At 40.3% G+C, this 22,605-nt stretch overlaps 1 protein-coding gene across 1 annotated transcript; it reads left to right on the forward strand.

The window, feature by feature from the left end:
* Nucleotides 1–264: 264 nt before the first annotated feature.
* RXFP2 (relaxin/insulin-like family peptide receptor 2) lies at nt 265–22,177 on the forward strand. The gene is given in 21 exon segments (XM_010572807.1): nt 265–454; nt 738–902; nt 1,043–1,123; nt 2,466–2,544; nt 3,521–3,625; nt 5,106–5,169; nt 6,222–6,307; nt 7,212–7,278; nt 7,280–7,284; nt 7,608–7,679; nt 8,921–8,992; nt 9,668–9,739; nt 12,148–12,219; nt 12,320–12,391; nt 17,635–17,785; nt 18,111–18,364; nt 19,935–19,990; nt 20,386–20,583; nt 20,586–20,622; nt 20,624–20,664; nt 21,936–22,177. Coding segments are annotated over 21 exon segments (2,181 nt in total).
* Nucleotides 22,178–22,605: the final 428 nt, after the last annotated feature.

The following is a 22,605-nucleotide window of genomic DNA, read 5'->3' on the forward strand; positions in this document are numbered from 1 at the left end:
CATTTGCGATATGTGCCAATAGAGGAAATAACAACTATTCTCTTGCTTTGAACATCTTGTTTAAATGAATGATTTACAAGACTATAAATGTAATCGCATTAATGCAAAAAAAAAATCCCAGAAGAAAAGCCATAAATCTGAGATCAACTTTGCAGATTCATAACAAGATTTGACTTGCCAATTGCTCAAAGATTTTACTGTAATTGTGTGCAGTAAGTGTTCTTAGTACTTGTACCTCTCTGATGTGTAAGTGGACATTTCCCCATGGCCCAGCTGCCTTCAGCATCAGAAGTGGCTTTCTCCATGCTCCAGCTGGAAGTCCTCTCTTCACAGGACACTTACATTTCCCCCAGCCAGAAGCACCCAAGTACCACTCCTCTGTCCATCCCTGGCCAGGCTGCAGGGTTCTGCTACTTCATGCTTACACCTTTGAGGAAACAGTCTACCAGGAAAGGTACGTTAATAAGTTTCTTTCTGGCCAGCAATGTGTTCTGCAGATGATAGGAAAGAGAGAAGAAAACCAAACAGAACCTTTAAGCTGTCTCTTCTAAGTTTCAGTGGTGGTAAGCCATTTGTAGCTGACACTAATAAAACAGGCAGAATTAAAATGACATACAATGCACTTTAAAATGAAAAATGAAAATATTCTGTCGCATGCTGTGGTTGTAGTTTTATCAGGCCTTTCTAATTCAAAACTTACTCTACTATAGAGGAAATGTCTTCCCATATTTTCTCAGATTCCTGGCTGATAGAAGACATGTCAGTTGGTGTTGTCTGCCAAAAGGGTTATTTTCCATGCAGAAATCATACGATATGCCTCCCACAGACATTTCATTGTGATAGCATAAATGACTATGAGAATGGTGTGGATGAAGAGAACTGTGCTGAATACTGTAACATCTGTAAGTATACAGAAACAAAATTTGGTTGTGGGATGTGCTCCTCCAGCTAATACACACTGAATCACTAATAGTCGGCAGATGATCCACAAGCCTGACAAGTCTGGGGTTTTCAGTGTAATTGATTATTTTCTTTTCTTCAGTGAATGAGGGAATTACACCATGCTGGTCAGCAAAGAAAACCGACAGCGTGTCTAAAGGCATGCCTCAGGCAGACTCCAATGGTGAGATTCCTGTAGAATCCCTCTTATATTATCCTCTGCTCTGGAGAGTGGGTAATCACTGTGTATCTGTCTGGGGAATCCTTCAAAGTGGGTGCACAAACTCCTGCACCTAAGTAGGAGTACTTATGCTCAGTAAGGCTTCCTACCAGTAGAAGCGAAGAATTCTTATTCTATGATGTTTTCAAGTGTTGTAAGAGTCTTAGATATATACATATGTTGGTACATGTGCATAAGCATATACGCACTTGGTGGTGATCACACTACCATTCCTCTCTGTCTTACTGATCTTCATGCCCGCTCTCAATCCAAAAGAACAATGAGGAAGTCAGATCAATGAGACCAATCTCCTTTTTTGGCTAATAAATGATCCCTATTTTGGAGCATGGTTCCCTTTACATCACATTTGACTTCTGTGACTGAAGCATGTCGGGTTGGAAGATAATGTGTCAACTCCGCTGTCATCTCCTGCTTTGTATCCTCCCTCCCCACCTGCCTCCTGGTGAAGTTCTTACATCTCTTTCACTTCCTTTTCTTCTTTCTAGGTATTTCAAATCATCCTTCTGTGCTTCTTTCCTTTTTCATTACCATCATCCCTCAGCTACCACCTCTGGATGTGGTCATTTGTGTTTATGATTTTCCACATGTAATAGATATTCCCACATTCTGCCAATCTATTAAAAAGAAAAAAAAGTCTAAGCTTCATAAATTTTAACTGATTTTCTCTCAAATCTCATATAACTTGTACAATTGCCTATACATTTAGCTGGTACAGTAATGATCTGTTCTCATCATTTTCCATGGTTTTGCCTGAAAGTTGAGATCACAAAACATATTCATTTACTGAAACTGGTGTCAACATCCTGTTTTTTACTGAGTCACTTTCTGACTTTCAGTCTTGTCCTAGAACAATTTCATTGTCATGTGTAGATTTTCACTGTAAATAATTTGTAACTCTCCATGCTATACCATGTACTGCAGTGTGAGTTCCTCCACTACATGAATCATTCTACTTTAGCATTCAGTTCTTTTCACAAACACATCTTCTAACAGTATTTTGCATCAACATTAGATTTGTCTCTCTAGTTTTCTCTCTCTCTCTCTGCCATGCTTATAGTCTGGTACACTTCTGATATTCAATTTACATGAGATTTCTTAATTTGGGCTTTTAGTTGCTACTCATAATCAGCAGAAAAGACAATACGTTTGAAGAGTTACTATTGGTTCCATCCCATATAAAAGAACACATGTACCCCACAGACAAATTGGCATTAATGTTCTAGTTTTCATTAAAAGCTGATAGACAATTTAAAGTACAGCTGACAAAGGTTAACACCTCTTATAGGAGATAATAGTGGATGGGCAAGTATCTTTGATATGGTTCATGGAAAGCCTAATTATCTGCCTTTATCAGAAGAATCCTAACTTAATCCTAATGCCCTTATTAATATCCTTAAACTATGTTACACTTCTAAGTCTTTTCACTGCATACATATATTTACTATAATTATAGAGATATCTGGAATTTTAGATGTGCTCAGGGAACTGCTTTACTTTCCCAGAGCTTTTTGCATGCATACCAGAGTAGAGCAATGCAATGTGGAACTTACTTATTAGTGCCAGGATGCAGCTTTATAAGGTTGCAGGAAAATGGTAATTACATTTCTAGAAACTTTTGGAAAGTCAATATTTGTTTTCATCCCACTCAGGAACAAAAGGAAAAAGAAAGGCTTCTCTATGAAACATTAAAAAAAAAAAATTAAAATCTTGAAATGTTTTATGTTGATCCCTTCTAAAATATTTCTTCCTGCCTACTGACAAAGGGTCATAAACCCAAAAGGCTCAGGTCAGCCAAAGTGTTACAGCTCTGGGATAGCTCTTCAGATGGACTGCCAAGTTGGGGTACCCAAAAAGCCCTTCCCTTAAATCCCAGAAAGCAAGGACAGTGTCTTGGCAAGCAAGAGGCAAGTTTAGATGCTGTGTTCCTTCTGGTCTGCACTAAAATCAAAGCATCCAATTTCTCAGTGAAGTGTAGTGGCTTAAACAAATCTGCATTCTCCAGTGGAAACTGTTCCATCAGCAGTTTCTCAGATGTTCTCATTTGTATGTATATATAAATATATGCATACATCAAGTACATGTTGTATTTCACTTATGCTTGTTGTAGCTTATGGACAGTAGGATATTAAACTTGATTTATGTTTGACTGACTTACATTTGCTTTCATTACATGTAAAGCACTGCAGTCCTAGGAAGTGCAGCATCCGTGTTATATAGCCTTCCTGACAAGTGAACCTTACTAAGGTAATTTGGGGGTGTTGCATCTAGATGTCCAATCCCTTTCTAAAAAGAGGTCTCAGAATGACACTCCACATTCACTCAAGAATTCCTTTTGCCAGGTCTCCACCAATACCCAGAAGTTTGCAGCTGCATCGAAACAGAACTAGAATGTGCTGCTGTTAATTTAAAATCTGTTCCACTTGTTTCAAGTAACATAACCCTCCTGTAAGTAGAGTTCCCTTTGCTCTCCAGCATAAAGCTGTTTTACAAACAAAGAGATGCCTAAACACACTTTGTATAGTGCTATACTACCACATATGGGCACTCTGCATTCAGAGACTGCAGAAAAGACCCACTATAGATATTTACTACATGATTTACTGGTATGTAGTGAATGCTGTGAGCATTTTGCTGCAAGGCCCACTTCAGTGTGGAATTCATCTGACAAAATATGTGTCAACACTGTAAACCAGACATCTAATACAGGTCATATGAACTGCACACAGAACATGTTTACTTCTCTCCTCTAAAGTGAGCTTGGGGTGTTAGCTGAGATGTGCATTTTGCACTGCAGATGTTTACAATTAGGTGAGTTGAATGCTATTTGGGTTCATCATTCCTGCTGCTTAAAGCCTGTCAGCCCCAGGCCACTCACTAAAGATCACTGCTTGTGCAGCCAGCATTGGGTTAATGAGCACCCACCAAATATTGCTGAAGTTACCAAAGCAGGAATTTCAGGATTATTGGTTCTTAATGATGACTGACAGCTCCCTATTTCATTTTGTCAGCTCCAGTCCTACAGGTTGTCAAAATTTATATATGGCTGAATACTTGTTAATGTGAGAAATTCTCAAAGATCTGTCTGGATCACCTAAGGAAAATATTTAAAAGAAGCCAGTCTTAAAACTCGGCAAAGAAGTTTGCTGGCCTTCAGCTAGCTTGTTCAAGCAGTCGAGTACATTTACTTTCCAAACAGACCAAAGGGAGGCCTGTCTTCTCCCAGCTAATCCCGGGAGGGCACTCAAGCTTCAGATCGGGATTTAAACAATCAGGGCAGATGACAAAGAAGCTGAGATTACCCAGGCTTCCCAGGCAAGGTAATGCACCCAACGGACTGCGCCCGGTGTAACGTAATGGGATGTGCCCAAAGTCTTTTCCGAGCTCTGACACTATGTCAGCTGCACCCAGATGTAACATCTGATTTTTGAGAGTTGCAACACTGACCAGTTAAGACGCAATTTAAACATCAGTTACCGATCACTTTTAGGTCACTCACACACACAGACCCATTCTCTTCCAGGTGACGTTTTCAGCAAGTGTACAAAGGTGAAGAAAGTGTGAGTAGCTTGACAGTTTATTAAATTATTACATGAGTCCTGGAGTATATAGAATGAACAAAATCAATATACAGTCACCTGTGTGATCACTTTTTTAACAGTATAGCACAGCATTTGCCTTTGAACTTCTTGCTTTGATCATGTTGGTCTTCCCGTGTAGCCAGATCTGCGCAGATGCTGCAGTTTTGCATGCAATACACAGAGCTCTAGTCTTGCTCCCTGCCACAGAAAAATAAGTAAGCAGAAAATAAGTCTGTCTAATAAGAAATGCCACCATTTTGTCATGAAACTGCACCTTACTGTTTCAAAGGTTAAATAAAGCATCTTTTTAACTTTTTCTCTTTGTTTCTTTCTTTTTTGATGCTAAGCTACCATGGAAACCAACTGCAAAATTATGCAAGTAGCTGTACACATGGCAAGCTCTCCTGTGTAGTCAGTCCTCTCACAGACCACTAGTACTTTTTTTTTCAAGCTGGGTGGTGTCTTCCGTATTCTTTATAGTAGGATGGCCTTTTGATTGGAATTTGACTTGGAGAGCTTTCAACACAGCTTCCTCCAAGCTGCTGTAGGAACTAGTCCGACCTTCATTGAGTTATGAAGAAGGAAGGTGTTCATATATATTACATTGTTAGGTAGAATGACTTGTGTCCTTTTAAAATATGGCTGTTGTTAATAACAACAACAAAAAAAATCAATCAGCCCTATACCTCAGATAAATTCTTATAGGATTAAGGCACACAGACAAAGCTAGCATGTATGAAGTCTACATGAGAAAATAGAGACAGGTCCAAGGGTAAGAATTCATACACCAGGCTTAAGATAAATCCTCATGAAACCCCTAAGTACACAGTATTTGAGTTTAGCTCTTGCTTCTGACTGGATGGTGTATGCCTTTTATTTGACAGTTCCTAATGGCGGCTCAAACTGCCTTCCATCCGAAAGCGGTTAGCAGCCTGCAGTAACAACAGTCATGTGAAAGGACTGTATCATTTGAAGAGAGGGCAGAGTGCTAGAACCAATTTTATACAAACAAAATATACATGCTACTAATTTTCAGCTGAGCCACATCAGCAGGTGCAATGTATGTTAGCGTAAGTGTGCCAAGAAGGATGGCTAGTGATGGTTCACATTTAATAAAATTCAAAATAATAGCCTGTAGCCTCGAACAGGATTGGCTTTTCTCCCCAGCCTCCAATGCTTTCTATTTTGTTTCTTATTTTTTATACCCTATGATCTTCTATTCCAAAAGCATAATCAAGAAATGGGACATGACACACCCTGGAGACAGACACATACCAAATAGTCTCAAAGAATTCATTAGAAGGTTCTGTTCTGGTGGAAAATATTGAATCTTACTTCAGTGCTGTTACACCAGGCATTAATTTAGTAGTGTGCTTAAAATGGCAGAAGGGGATAAATACGGGATTATAAAACATTTGCATTTCTAAGAAGTTAATGAATCATGATTATCCTGGCTTTCTTAGCTTACCGGTACTGGATTTCTACAACACGATTGCATTCAGACAATATGAAGGAAAGCATTCTGTGGACTTTGCAAACTTCAGAAATTGTGAGTACATTATTGCCTTATTTTCCCTTTTAAAATAACTGATTGTCTCTTGGGTATCACAGAGCAACCAGCCTTCCACAATACAGGAGATGGCATCTGAACTTCAACCCTTCAAAATCTCATCCAACCACTATTCCGCATTTTCCAGTAGCTCGAGAAAGATGTGAGCACTTCACAAATTTTAACTCCTGCTGTGACTCTGAATGCCCACTGAGGCAAAGACAAATCGCTGAACTTCTTTTTGTATCATTATCCACCCATTAGAAACTTCATTTACTATGTGTACCTGACACTGCCTCATTAGTTGATGTTCGCAAACCATATTGGCCAAATTTTTCAAATGCCAGTATTTACAGCATTATGAGGCACTCCAGTACCCCCACCACTTCCAACAGCTGATACAAGCTCAGTGCCTTCGAAAATCAGGCTAATCTTTCCGGTTCCTTATCAAGTTTTGAATTACAAGCTACAGGTATTGACATTTTGATAGATTAGTGCACATAAATGCAAAGCATTTTTACTAAGTTTGTCTTGGTCTAAAAAGCATACGTATAAGACCTAGGCAAAAGTTGTCCATTGCATCATAGCAAAACATATCCACCCTAGTGCAGTGCAAAACTGTTCACAAAAGCACATTTTTAATGCTTTCCCCAGCATCATTCCAACTATAAAATATTAAAAAGATTAAATCAATTGCTACTGCCCTTGCAGTAAGTCAGCCTTTTATGAGATAGAAACCTTAAAACACTTTCACTTGGCATTTTAAAATCAAATATTTCTTGTCACAGTTCTTTATCTTTCTGGTTGTTCTCATCAATTGACTGAAAGGTTTCTGTTTTCTCTCTTTAAAAGTAGCCTATCAGTTTTTAGGTAGTATTATTTTAGTTTCTGTTTTTGTCAACAGGTATCTCAGTCATAAATGTATCACTAGTTTGAAGTGTGGAGTACTCAGAGATCTACACAAATTGGCTGTGGCTGTGAATGCCCATTTTCTCCCTGTCTGTAAAAGCACCATTCATCTCTGGCAGCGCGTGTGTTTATGGCATTGATCTAAAAAGAAAGGAACAAGGCAGTAAAGCTATGTCTGCCAATGACGTTCTGCACAAAAAAATTGGAATGACTGCTGAAGCTTGCAACTCCTTTTCACACAGATTATGTTCCAATTTCTGGAGATAACGTCTAGGTCTACTTATTTCAGATTTGCAGAGGAAAATCTCCCCCATGATTTGCTCATCGCAGCCATTTTTTCATTGTTTCTTTACAAGGATTGGTGATGTAGTAAACTATTATTTCTTTCCAGAATTCTAGATTATAAGCCAATGGTGAAAATTTCACAGCAGTTATTTACTGGGCTAAAGTCTTTGGGGTTTTGGTAAGTATTGCTCTTGCACATTTTCATATTGGTGTTGTTCAATATCCAAGTAGCTTTCCTTTCTATCTTTTTGAGTTTCCTCCAAGTTCTTTTCTTTCTTTAAGCCTTTCAAACATCTTCTTCATGAAGGAATCATGCTTGTCAACTCCCCATGCTTACCACACCAGGATCCAAACGTGGATTTCTCATAGGCATCTTCCATGCTAGGACTATCTTTACTATGTTTCTGTTAAACCTAAACCACATTCCTGAAGTTGTAAAACTGTTTAGAATCATATCTCTTGTCTCAGAATGCCTACTGGGACCTCACGATCTAAACTGGAAAACTTTGGATACAACCAGCAGACACCTAGCATCTCCCTTCAGAAAACTGAAACAGTATTTAGGCACTTGGACAATTTCCCATACAGATATCACTGTGTTGCCTATAACAGAAAATTCCATATAAGACAGAGCTTACAGTATGTGGGAGGGAGATGGAAGTCCTATAAGCATTTTCCATCACTCTCATCAAGCAAACCAGCACCTGAAAAGTATAATCTTGGTTTCTTAGAGAAGCTAGCAGCTGCTTTTAATAGTATCCAGGGAAATAAATTATTTGGGTTTGCTAGCAGAAAATTAACTTTTTGCTGCTAGTCCCTTGGCTCAGGGCAAAGAGGATGAAGAATTTTGTGTCTTTAATGATTCATGGACTCAGCTGTTTCAGCCAAGCTGCTGGCAGGCAGCTGCTGGCATCAAAGCGGGCACCAGTAGCCTTTGGACCAGGCTCCCCAGAGTGAGCACTGAAGCAGTGGATGGAGCAGGGGCCGAAATATGTTTCCACCCTTACCAGCTCCCATGGGAAAGAGTTTAAGGAAGGTCATAGCACATGTGGAAAACCTGTAGTGACCGTACTGAGGATGTAAATTATTTAATAAACACATTTTTTTCTGAGTCGTTCAAGTTAGCATATTTCTTGGTCATTCAATGAATCCATTGTGTATAAATAAAATACATTAAGAAGCTAGTATCAAAAGTAACTCTTTGTGCTATATTTTGCTACTGGTAACTTAAAAAATCTTTTTTCTTGTGTAGTTCCTGTAAAATCTAAACTTACTTTCAATTTCAAAGCAATGTAACTAAATCTACTCTTGAATTCTTCTCTCAAAAGTTTACATTTGCATATCTTTCTTACACTTGCATATTGTGTTATGAAGTATGATAAAACATCTTGTTTTCTAACCATGTTTTAATTTATGAAGATCAATGATAAACAATTCACTTGAGACTCTTCCCAAGAAGATCTGTACTCAAATGCTTCTTATTAACCGTATGTAAGTAAATTATGCAAAGTTTCATTTGATAAAGAAATACATCTTTTTCTGTGAAGATAAAAATTCATCATTTATTCTGTTAGGCCAAGCCACTTTTAAAGGTGTAACATTCTTAAAAAAGTGTAACCTTGCCAAAGTTGAACCTCGCAGTGTTTCAAATGGCTGTCTAAAAACTACCACGGTCCTCTGCCAACATAAATCTTTAGAGCTGCTTCTTGTTCTCATGACTCTCATGAGTTTAGCAAAATTCTGTCTTTCACTTTAGTTTCTCAGTGAAAATGAAATTGGTTACTGTGAATGCATGTTTATCCTAAGTATAACTTAGAATATATAGATACCTGTTGCAATTAAATGTAAAATCTCCACCTAGTGGTCTCTATTTATTCTGGTACGCACATTACACATAAGAAATACTAATGTATTAGCCTATTATTGCTGAAATGGCCGGTAAGCTGGGCTGTAAATGGAGACAAAATTACAACAAAGACAAGGGTATAATTTGCTTTATTTCATATTTACATTCATATTCAAAACTAGGTAATAAATCTGTGCTAATTTTGTAAGAAATAAATAAAGGAAGGTCAAACAAAAGATGACTAGCCCAGAGCTTAAACTACCTCCTGCAAAACTATTACACAACTCATGAATAAAGACACTTTCCTTATTGTTATTCAGAGATTTTGAAGGCAGTCATATTAAGGCCTTAACTAACACCATCTTCCTGGAATGCGATGCGCTCACAGTATTGTAAGTAAGTAAAAGAAGTATGAAAATAAGGCAACAAAACCCTTTTGACTATGCGTGACTCTCAGTCCTCAGCACAGGATTTGTCTCAATGTATTAAGCCTCATCGGGACAGTTGTGCTATTGTCAAGGAGGTATTCTTTACAATTAAGTGAATTATTGTATGCGCAGTCACATGGCACATTTTGGCAATTGTCGTGATCACTTGTTTCAACAAACAGAATAAGAAACAGGCATGCTGTATTATTTCCACCTTGTGATCAGATCATGAGCACCAGGGTGCTTTTTAAACTCCAGTAACTCCTGGGACTTGCAATCTGATCATGAAGCAGAAATACTATAGTATGCCTGTATCTCAACCTGCAGATATTTTTTCTTGTTGAATCCACTCATCCTTCAGACTGGGTTTCCCCTTTGCAGGAAACCTGAGCAAAATATTTTGTTGCTGTTAAAATTGAGTATATTGGTATAAAGTAATAACTCACATTTCTGATTTTTTTGTATTCAGCTGTATGTCCTACAACACACAGGACAAGAAAAGCAGAATCTGAAGGAGGATCATGTTCATGAATAAAAATTCTACAGGTTAAGAAATATAAAATGCTCCTTGGTGTTATAGATGTGGTTTCTTACCAGTGAGGAACAGGAATTCCCCACAGTGGGACTCTATCAATTGCAGCAAGAGCAAAAGCAAAAAAAGCTAAATTTGCACATGTAAAATTTCTGTCTGGGTAGCAAATGCCAGAGCCTTTAATCAAACAAAATTCCATATTTCTCTTTTACTTTGTAATTTACTTGGTTTTAATTAAAACTAAGGAAAGTTTTACTTAACTAACTACTTAGTCTTGCGTAGGTTTCTTTTGCACTGACTACAACACCACACCTCGTTACGGCTTGGAAAAATTAACCAGGGTCCCGTGTAACTTCTAACACAACTAGGAAAATAAAAAGCCAAGTAGTCATACTGAAACATTAAATTAGCATTCCGTACTAAATTGAATCATTAAGTACTTATTCTAATATATATTTTGCTTTACATGTCTCTTCATGGAAATCAATACACTTGCTGCCTGCAAGCGCCTTTCCCTCATTAAAAGATTTGGGGGAATTGTGAGCTTTCTAAAATCTATTTTTAAATTACAAAGCGCGAGCTATTACATGCCTGTAATCTGCGAGTGTACCGCACTTTTCCTGCCAAAGGTGAAGGAGGAGTCCATGCAGAACCACAGGCAGAAGGACAGAAAGGAACGCCGGCAAGAGGGAGCTGCGGGTAGCGCTTCGGGCAGCGTCACAGGGATGGGGGGAAACTTATTCCAAGACTTTCCAGGTTTTACAGAAGACGTAGTTGTATGGGCTGAAAAACAAGTCCCAGTGACCATCAGGCTCCCTCCTTTCTGGGCATACCAGTGCCCAGCCTCACCCGGCTCCTCTGCAGCCAATATTACATTTTTCAGCTGCCTCGGCTCACAGACGGAGGGTACCTATAGTCCCTGTACAGTCTATACGAAGGTAGCTAGGGCAGCATCTCTGTGCTTTAGAGGAGACCCAGCCTCTCCCAGTAGCTGTCTGGGGAACTTAGGCACCTACTTTAAGATCCGAGACTGCCACTTCCCCTGGGGATAAGCGTGTATGCATTAAGCTCATCTGCATATAGTCACGCTGCATCTGCGTTTTGGTTGCCTCATGATCCGGCACGACATGTTTAGGCAGAAACACAAAACAGCCGCAGAAGGTGTAGAAGCAGGAAAGAGAAGGGAAAGCTCGAAGGAGAAGGGGAGCTGTCAGTGACGGGAGTGACGGGAGTGATTGGAAGAGGCTGCTACTGGCTGTGGAAGGAGAGTAGCAACTGGGGTTATTTGTTAAGGACGCCGATTCACTGGCATGGTGAAAACTCATTCACTAATACTGATCTTCAGTGTTGAATTTACTGTGGGATTTTTTTTAACTTTCTTTTCTTTGTTTTTGCATGTTCTACCTATATGAAATGTGAAAGCTTCACATCTATGTAATTAGGCTTTGATTCATCTCACCTCTCAGCAACTATTAAGTTCATAAATTATAGAGAGACCCTCCGGCAACCAGGTTCCCAAATTAGATACCTCAGCTGAATTAGTTATGATGAATCACAGCTAAAACGATCCATGTTTAGCAATCACCAAACATCAGTGCCTGTACCGACTGGCTTCAAAGTGACTTATGGATAAAATCAGAGCAAGGGAGTATTGGATGAACTGAAGTAATGATAAAAGTTAATTTTGCTGCTATTAAAATTTTAAGTAAGATAGCACGCCTCCTCACCTATAAAAAGGAGAAAATCTGAGTCTTAGAGTTCTTAAAGTTTGTGTAGTGAAAGGGGGGGGTGCAATACTAAGGATTAATCCGATTGCTTTTGTTCTCTGTATTTCTCGAAGGGATCTGTCCAGTAACATGATTACAGAATTACCACGTTATCTTTTTAAAGATATGACGTATTTACAAAAGCTGTAAGTTATAACTAAGAATTCCCAACTGAATTTAAAAATGTACTAGTTTAGCTTGTCTTTTTCCTGAAATAAAATAAGAAACAGTTTTTCTTTCTTTTAGGAACCTGTCTTTCAATCCACTTTCTCACCTCTCTGAGGATCACATGGAAAGTCTTCAGCAGCTTCAGTCATTGTAAGTAAAACATGAAACATTTTACTAACATAGCGCACTAAATAATATCTTTTCTTTCCAGGAGAAATATTAATCAATTACAAAAGGCGTGTTAAGTATTGATTGCCATTCCGTAAGATGCTGAATGTACTTCTGATTTCTATTCCTTCAACACCCTAAGGTAGCAGGCCAAAATACGCATATTACAGCCATACAGTTTGCTCAGTTTTACTGCTATTCACAAATGATAAGCCTAGGAGCAATCAAAACACATACCTTAAGAACAAATTACACAACAAGTACAGCTAGGGCACCTGGGCAGATAAGGACATAAATAAATGGTAACAAGTATTTTAGAATTTCTATAAACTCTTCTCTGGGGTGGTTTATAAAATACTCACCTCACAGGGCTGAGGATTCAGCCACTTTTTTTTTTTTAATTCAGTATTTCACACAAAGCTTGAATCCAGAAGTTTTCTTATTTGTTCTTTAATTTGCAAAGATTCACCCTCATCTAAAAGTACATCTTATAATTTCATTGGATTCAAGGTCAAAAAGCAAGACTACAACATCTTTTTAAAAATTGCCACTCTATGCCACATGGCCTTTTCTTTAAAAGCTGTCCAAAAGAAGAAGTAAATATTATTTTTAAATTCACGCTATTTTTTGTTAAGCAAAAGGAAGACATCCCGAATTGATCTGATTGATCTGAACAGCTTTCCTGCAACTCATTGATATTTCTCTCCTGTGCTACACAATGAAGTCAACACACAGGGTAATATTCAGTTCCTTTTTATAGACCCCCCTAAGTGTCCAAGGATAACCAGGTGATCAATGTGTCTTAAGTCATTACAGTAAGGGCAGAATTTAGGCCATGGGTTCAGTTGCCCACAGGTCAGATGTCTAACGCTATTTGACATCCCTGCAGCATCTCCACTCCAGAAATCCTTTGGTCTCTCGCAGGTCCTGCGTCACGTCTGCCTGCTCACAAGGATGTCTTGGATACCACGGGACATATAACACTAGATGGAGTATTAGGCTGGTGAGCCATTCAGCAAACCAAAAGCTAGCCTAGGTTGAGATAAGCCTTTCTCCAGATCCCAGTGACCGTGTTCACCACTGGCTTATTCAGCTGCCCATGTACAGGAGCCTGGTGCCGTTGGAGATGCCCTGAGGTATCTACCCCACCTGGCCGTCACCTGCTAATCCCTAAGGCTGCAGGTCTCGTGTCTTATCAGACAGCTCTACATGGGCATCGAAAACGGGTGTCTCCAGGGCACCTCAGATGGTTTTTGATGGATAACTGTGTCAATCATACAGCAGCTGTGCCAGAAGAACTTCTTTTTAGATTCTTTTTGAAGTTCCATTACAGCTCTTTGTTTCATTCTTATTCACAGAACTAAATGCAGCGAGTATCAATATTCTAGTCCATAAGCCACCATAGGAACAAGACAGTAATCATAAGACAGGACATTGTTTTGAAATATGGATGGAGACGTGCTCTGCTGCTATATAAACCTTGACCAGCGAGGGAAGGTGTACTATTTTAATCTGAGAGCCGTGATAGATATGGTACTGCCAATGTAATAGTACCACCTGCTTGTCAGAATGGTTGTCTGATCTATGTTTCCAACTGAGAACATGCAATACAGGACAAAGAATGTAAGACAGACATAATGTCACGCACACCCCTGCTGCCCCCCCCTGAAATCTAACTGGGCTAGAATTAACCAGAACAAAGTGATTTCAGCAATCATTCATTTTTCCAGAAGCCTTGCTGACAGGATGACAGGTGTTTTATTTCATGGGATAGACAGTATATAATACGAAAAAGAGGTTTTAAAGTTTAAAATCTCGGGGGAAAAAAATGCTTCTTGGCTGGGGCCAGGACAAGAGCCAAACCAAATCCTGAAATAAAATTTGAAATCCTTGTCAAAAAGAATCTCCCCTGTGTCCTCCTAGAAGTGAAACAGACAATACAGCTGGGAAGAGCTGAGGCAGGAACATCTACTAGGTTATTTGGAAATACAGGAATCCCTGATCCCAGATCAGGTATCAAAGGCATGTCTGCCCTAGGACCAAAGCTCCGGAGTTTGGGATTTAACCTTTTCCTATAATGGACATGAGCACTCTCATAGTCTTATTCATAGAATCACAGAATGGTTTGGGTTGGAAGGGACCTTTAAAGGTCATCTGGTCCACCCCCCCTGCAGTGAGCAGGGACATCTTCAACTAGATCAGGTTGCTCAGAGCCCCGTCCAGCCTGACCTTCAATGTTTCCAGGGATGGGACGTCCACAACCTCTCTGGGCAGCCACAGCGATAACACTCTTTGTGTTGGTCGTAAGGCCTGGGTAGTTCCTGCACGCACGCTCACATCTGGCAGAGGTTCCCTGCAGTTCTGCTTCTGGTACTCTTCACAAATGCAGAAGTCATTACTCACCTCTTCCATCGGGGCTTTCAAATTCAGGCTTTCCTTTCCATCTTACCAGATTAATATGTTCTTCCTAAACCATATTTGGAATCCTTGGGATCAGCTATTTTTCTCCTTTCATCGAAGTATTTCAAAGGGATACAACAACCCAAGTGCCTTTTATCTAAGCAGAACACCTGACTTGGTAGTTTTGCTATTTTTCTTTTTGGTTCAGTTGTGATGATTCCCTTTTCTAACACGTGATCAAAACATATCTTTTGTACGCTGCCTTGCCATTGCTATGAACCAGTTTCAGGTTACGCCAGCACATCATATGAATAGAATGGGTTTTGGTTTTCATGTTATTAGCGCATCATTGACAAGATTTCAGTTCCTGTCACTCTGCCAATATTTCACCCGCCTTTCCCTAAAATATCATCTGTGCGGGGATTGTATCAAATCCCTTGAAATGCTATTGCCCAACAGGTAAAGTAAAAATGCTACACTGCAGTCCAAGTACGGCAGCACCTGCACTGAGCATCTACTGCAACGGACTCACTCAATACCGCATGTTTCTTTCAGCATTTTTGCCTCTGTGAAGTGGCTACAGTTGGCTTGGATTACGCTAGGAGTTTCTTCTCCTGTTTGGATCACAGCTAATCAAATAACCTATTCCCGTGGCTTCTTTTCTTTTTCCATTATAGCCAAATGTGCAAAATAATGAAGTTCTTTCACTGTTTCTGGCCCTATTGGGTTTGCTAATCTTCCAGCACATGCACTCCTGACACTGAATTTGTAGACTGAAGGTCTGTTGGGATACAGCAGAATGAAGCTCTGCTTTCAGACACTTCAGAAAATGCTTACTGAATATATTCAGTACACAAAGTGTCCTTTCATGGCTCTACCACCATTAGGATTTTTATCAAGTTGGATGCTTTTAAGGCTCTCAGTGCCAGTACTGGTTTTACTTGCATGCATGTAATATTACCCAAACCTTTTCCTTTTACTGATATTTGATATCACATTTCCCTGATGTATGGAGTGTATGTCCTGCCCAGCCAGCAAGCCCCATTGAATCATGCCATGTCACAGACAGGGGAAGGGCTATATTTCTCCATTATTTTGTTTCCAGGGTTCATTTTAATTGTTGTTGGCATTTCCTCAAGATCTGTTTGGACAGTCACATACACCCATCGGTGTCTTGTTCTTGTTTGTATTACAGCAGAACAGAAGTCAAAATTTTGTATAACGGTTCTGCTTACAGGTGTCCCCGGTTGCCTGCCTCATACCTCTCTGCCCTGTGCTTTCTTCTTGGCGCATGACGTGAGCAAAGCAGGTTGCCCCATGGCACTCCATATGAACATTTTTCAACGCTTGGCACCTCTCTTGCCCCGTGTAGGGCATTCTACATCTGCTGCAAGCATTCCGCATCTGCCCTTGACTATACCGTTCTCCTTCAGTTCTGCGCTCCTCTGTCACTCTTGAGGTGGGAGGAGGAACCTACCTGTACCCTAAACATCCACCTGTCTCATCACGTGCACGTCATGACTGGTCCTAGTAGGTGTCTTTAGTCCCTAGGCTCCATTTATGCTAGAAAATGTAATGTAATTGTCTGGCCTAACTAGCTCACAAAGGACAAAACAACGAAGCAGTAAGGATAGCTGCTTACGTCCGTGCCTTGGCCCTCTTCATTTTACCAATGTGGATATAACCTGAATGTTTTATGTGGTTTGGTAGCCCAATTTCTGCAAAAATAGATGAAATGTTTCACTATTTTAAACAGAGAAAGGAAACACGCTCCTTATTTTGTTCCCTCATTTCTACATCATATCAAATAATTTCTTTTTCTGCCCTTCATACTTCTTTTTCTGGCTGAAGCGGAATAAATAAAACTGCTTACTTGGGAGTTACTGTAGCCTTAAGCTTAGCAGGCAGAAGTAGAATACCTCATTCATGTGCACCACAATTGGGAAGCGAGTAAAGAAACAGAAAAGTGACTATATTTTGGACATGAATAAAAGCCATATATGTTCATAGAGAAGATAGAACATACGCTGTATAGACATCTTAATTCGCTGTCATAAAGCACACCTTTTTCCTTCACAGTATGTCACAGCTACATGCCAGTAACACCAGTTGCCTCTCAACTACAATCCCTGAGCTGAGGCAAAAGGCTTTAGGAGTGTCACACTTTCACGCTTAATGCCAGCCAGGATATATACTCAAATGCCTCTTGCCTCTCTAATTAATTAAAATGTCATTCTTGATAAGAAATCTTCAGGCTTATTTTTTCCTTCTGATTTTGGTCTTTCAGTCTAGAATCACTCCCAAATATTTATATTTGCTTATTCCATGCCATGAATGTAAGCATCTTTGTCAACTGTGCACGTTCTTTCTGACTTTATTTCTAAAAAGCTCATATTATCCTCTTTCCTCTACTCTTCATTGCTTCTTGAAAAATAAAACTCAAATCAGCTACTGTCCACTTACCAGCAGATGGTGGATACAATCAATAGGACCACATCCACATGCAAAATTTGATATATCATTGTTCATACATTTTGCAGCTATAATTATATCACATCAGAATTTTATTTGCGATCTATCCTTTGGTTTGTTTTTTTTTTATATACCAGAACATATTTTTAAATCTTGTAGAAGTCAATGGCTTGTAAAGATACATTTCCAAACAACCCTGCTCTTGCAGGCCTTACTGTATTAGAGCCTTTATGTCCTGTCCCACAAGCCTTCTTTATGAGACCACTGCCACTGAAGCAGAGAACTATTTATTTGAATAATGGTCAAGGACTTGAAACATTTAAGCTGTGATAACGTTCGTTACCAAATTTAAGTCATTCCACAGGCATTCCACAATCTGTTAAGGCACGCAAAATCCTTCTGCCAAGGACAGTAAAAGATCTGCTTTTGAAGCAGCTTAGCGTGAAGAACATCCACCTGCACACTGACAACAAACTAAGAGTAGCAAAGCAAAGTCCTTACAAGGTTTGTGAAAACAAAAAACACACCAGCTCTGACCATTCCTCTCAAGTCGTACATGAACAAAGGGCAATGTCTTAATTGCATATTACAGGGATCTGAAGGAAATCACAGCTGACTGTGGCCACTACCACCAGCATTGCTATTGGGGACCAAAAGAACATGAGCTGCTACCAACCCCCTAAGTAAATCCTCCCTTGATTTAATACCTCTCACAACGTGCCCCTCACATGCACTAGGAATTATTTTGCTAAGATTTCTTCTCTTCCAGCTCCTTGCACCTAATTGCATAACTAGTACATAACTATGACATTGGCTTGTGTTTAACCAGCAGCCTTACATGTTCATTGCTTTACTTTCAGCTACTTCAAAAAGCTTCACTTATTGCTTCCATGCACTCCACCTGCAAATATGCACATCATTAACAGTTGGGATTTCATCATTTGAAGATCTCTTAGCTTACAAAGTTCTGAGAGTATTTGTATGGGTCATAGCTTGTGTTGCATGTTTTGGAAATCTTGTCATCAGAATGAGATCATTTATCAAAGCAGAAAATGAGACACGCACCATGTCTATCAAAATTTTGTAAGTATGTATTAAAGGTATTAATAATGCATTGATTTGATTAGTATATTAATAAAATTAATGTATTAATATAGTATTGTATGCTATATTATGACATTATATTATATATAATACATAACATCATGTATGTTCCGAAAATCTCAGTTTGCATTCTAGACACACACTAGTTTCAAAACACTCAAAAATATTATGCATTATCTATTTTTGCACTATTTTCTGATATTCTAAATGAAACTGAGTGTCAAAAAATAACCAAGGTCCTTCAATTCCTTGACTTTAGGTAGTCAAGATGTGTAGAAAGAACCTATGAAACTTAAACATTTTACGTTATTATTTACTACTATTCATTCTGCATTAAAGAGTATGGACAATCTAGCTAGTGTTGGACTACTTGCTGTCTGGATTTATTCTGTGATGTGTCAACTCATCATCATCTGAACTGGTCAGGCAGTTGGACTAGATGATTGTTGTAGGTCCCTTCCAGCTGAAATATTCTGTGCTTTCTATTCGATTCCATTCAATTCTCCTTTTTTTGGCACAGGAAGTAATAAGTGCTTGTGTTATTTTTGAATTGTATATTTCAAAATGTGAGTACTTCCAAATGATTGCAGTAGGCCAAATCCTACTGCCTTGCAAGCTTAAAACCAAATCTTAAAGTACCTTCCCCCCACCCCACCCTCCTTCCTGGCTCAACTCCACTCCCAATTTTCCCTACCTCCTCCTCGCAGCAGCGCAGGGGGACAGGGAATGGGGGTTGGGGTCAGTTCATCACACGTTGTCTCTGCCGCTCCTTCCTCCTCAGGGGGAGGACTTCTCACTCGTCCTCTGCTCCAGCGTGGGGTCCCTCCCGCAGGAGACAGTTCTCCACGAACTTCTCCAACGTGGGTCCTTCCCACAGGCTGCAGTTCTTCACGAACTGCTCCAGCGTGGGTCCCTTCCATGAGCTGCAGTCCTTCAGGCACAGACTGCTCCAGCATGGGCTTTCCCATGGGGTCACAGCCTCCTTCGGGCAACCCCCTGCTCCGGCGTGGGGTCCTCCCCGGGCTGCAGGTGGAGATCTGCTCCACCATGGACCTCCCTGGGCTGCAGGGGGACAGCCTGCCTCATCGTGGTCTTCCCCACGGGCTGCAGGGGAATCTCTGCTCTGGCGCCTGGAGCATCTCCTCCCCTCCTTCTGCACTGACCTGGGGGTCTGCGGGGTTGGTTCTCTCACATCTTCTCAATCCTCTCCTTGGCTACTGTTCTGCAGCAGGTTTTTCCCCTTCTTAAATCTGTTCTCCCAGAGGCACTACCACCATCACTGATGGGCTCGGCCTCAGCCAGCGGTGGGTCTGTTTTGGAGCCGGCTGGCATTGGCTCTGTCGGACATGGGGGAAGCTTCCAGCAGCTTCTCACGGAAGCCACCCCTGTAGCCCCCCCCCACCAAAACCTTGCCATGCAAACCCAACGCACAGGTGCTGGGATCTTGACATAAATGGCTCCTTCAAGGGCTCTCAGCTACTTATCGGAGTACTCCAGTCCACTGAGTTGCCACTTGATGAACTGTTAAAAACCTTGCTCTGCAACACAGCGCAGTGCGATTAAAATCCAAGTTGCACAGCTTGCTCTGCACATGTTCTTCCATCAGTAATTTGGAATGAATATTTATACAGACCCGAGGAAGCCAGTCTAAAATGAACATACGCCTCAGAGCAGTTTGTCACTTTGCTGGGGAATATGTCGTTCTTTCCGTACTATGTGAGAGTCCTGCAGGTGGTTTCTGCTTGAGATTTACTGCAGCATTTCTAGTCAGGAGACCAGATCTCTGTGGAATCACGAGCCCACCCGTACTGTGCATTAACTGTGTTTCTATAGTAACTTCTTACAACTTATTCGCATCTCGCTGTGTAACAGATGGGAACACGTGATATGTGAGCAGGCTGCGTGACACTAGACAATATTGAGGAGCTGCTTATAACATAAAATTGGTATCTACGTACTACAGATACATTAATGTAAAAATTATAACAAAATAATGGAAGAGAATGAAACACGAGAAGTGGTCGAGAGAAAGGGAAGAGAAGAAAGACCATTTCAATGCTATTTGTTTGAATCTTGTTTCTCCCACATCATTGTGTTCTCGTAGGTCAGCATGTTTTGGTCCGTTCAGAAAACTGCCCTTCGGACATCAGAGGTAGGGAGTCACACATGCAGGGATGTTGCTGTTGCCAATCGTTTTTTTTAATAGTATTCACTGATGCCATCTGCTGGATTCCTGTCTGTCATTGAAATCCTGTCCTTATTCCAGGTGGAAATTCCAGGTAATGCTGTGTGCATGTGATTTCTTTTGTTAAAGATTCCATTTAAACCAAACCAAGTCTGCCAGAGGAATTCTAGTTAACCCTTGGTGAAGAGTAAGTATTGCCCAAAACATTTGACTTCTTCTGCATTCAGAAACTGAGCTTTAAAATACATACATACAATCTTCAATCCGTGTATGTAGGCGAGAACCAGGACAGGCTACCCAGCGAAGAGGCTCTCCTCTGCTACAGCTGCAAAATCCCACCGTAATATGTGCAACTCCACTCGTCTGATCATCGGGAAACCGAAAACGCAACAGGAGGGTCTTTAAGCAACCCAGACACCACATCTATAAGTGCAGGCAATGACTTCCAGGGGGTCCTGAGGAGGCCACGGGCCATCCCCGCACTCTCCACCGCCAGCCCGCGGAGGAGCTGTACAACGTCACGGTTCTCCCTCACCGCACCGGCTGTACGCAGCCCTGCGAACCTTGCAGCCGCTGACAGATAACAGTAATAAAGGCATCCTGCTTTCCCATTATAATTCTAGAAAATTGATACCTCGTGGTTGTAGAAAATTGGGTAAATAATTCTCCGTAATATGAAAGGCATTAAAGAAATGTAGTAAATTGTCAATGGCTTTATCATAAAACCTATTTAGCCTCATTGGGAGCACTGAATTCCATTTGGAGCAAAGTGATTACATGTCGATTGCTGAAAATAAAACGTGGCCATCACGAGGATGTTCAGAAGATGTACGACTGTGGCTGGCATGGGCTTCGTGATGGTGAGGCTCTATACACAGCGCAGCTCATGGCCCTCTGAGCAAGTCACTTCGTGCCTCTGTACTCCAGGTTCCCCTCTGTAAAATAATAACAATGATAGGTTTTGTAGGGCATTTTGAAACTTACTGATGAAAACTGCCATGTGAAAAATAGGTATGGGATTTGGATTTATATTAAATACTATGCTAAAGAGAGATGGACTTCAGCTTATGTTCAGTGCTTTTATTAAATTCCAGTAGATAAAGACACTCTCTGGTGAAAAGCTCTTTTTTTCTCCCTTTTCATGAAAACCCATGGTGAACTCAATGAAAACCACAATGAGCCATGTTGAATTTAAACCCCTTTCTTGTAAAAATAATACTAATGTAATGTTTTGCAAAAAAATGATACAAAGTGATGTGACATAAAGTAAAATAAAGGCCATAAAGTAAAAATTATATAAAGACACGTTTGCTTCTTTAGCATTCCTACAACAAAGCATATGAAGTATCTTTCCTTTTCTCCTAGACACTGTCCCTTCTTGCATAGTGGTATTTGTTCTGCCAATACACAGTGCCTTGAACTCCACTCTCTATACACTCACAACTAGTTTCTTTAAGGAGAAGTTGAAGCAGTCACTGGACAGTCATTGAAGGAGGGCAATTTTCAGAAATGATGAAGAAACTTTGGCCCCTTCAGTCGTGCAGACAGACCATCCCCTCACCCATAGCTCTTCGTTTATGCTTGGATTTTCAAAAAATAACTCCTGAGGACAGTGCTAACTTTTATTTACCAATCCACAGCGGTTGTTTCTCAGCAAGATAACAGAAACAGGACCTAACTGCCTTACAGCTGCATTAATCTCTGCGATTTGTATGTAGACTCCTTTTGGCCACTACCACCTCTGTATTCGTCTTCCTGGAAAATAAAATCACAACTGTTGCATTCATCAGGGGAGATTTGTATTGCAGATTGAAAGACAGGCAGACTGCGCACTGGGTCTAAAACCAGCAACACTTTTCTACTATTCATCCCCCTTCCCCAGAGAGTCAGTGTATGTGTGCTTGCTAGCTATAGTCTTCATGTAATATACATAGATTAAAGGAAAGGACCTTTGTCTCATTTGGTCTGTACTACCAATTTCAGGATATATCCTTGTGGAGAGGTGTTTCTCCCAGGGTTGGAAGTCCTAGGTGGG

Source organism: Haliaeetus leucocephalus, unplaced genomic scaffold (assembly GCF_000737465.1).
Source record: "Haliaeetus leucocephalus isolate CR32 unplaced genomic scaffold, Haliaeetus_leucocephalus-4.0 Scaffold351, whole genome shotgun sequence".
NCBI lineage: Eukaryota > Metazoa > Chordata > Aves > Accipitriformes > Accipitridae > Haliaeetus > Haliaeetus leucocephalus.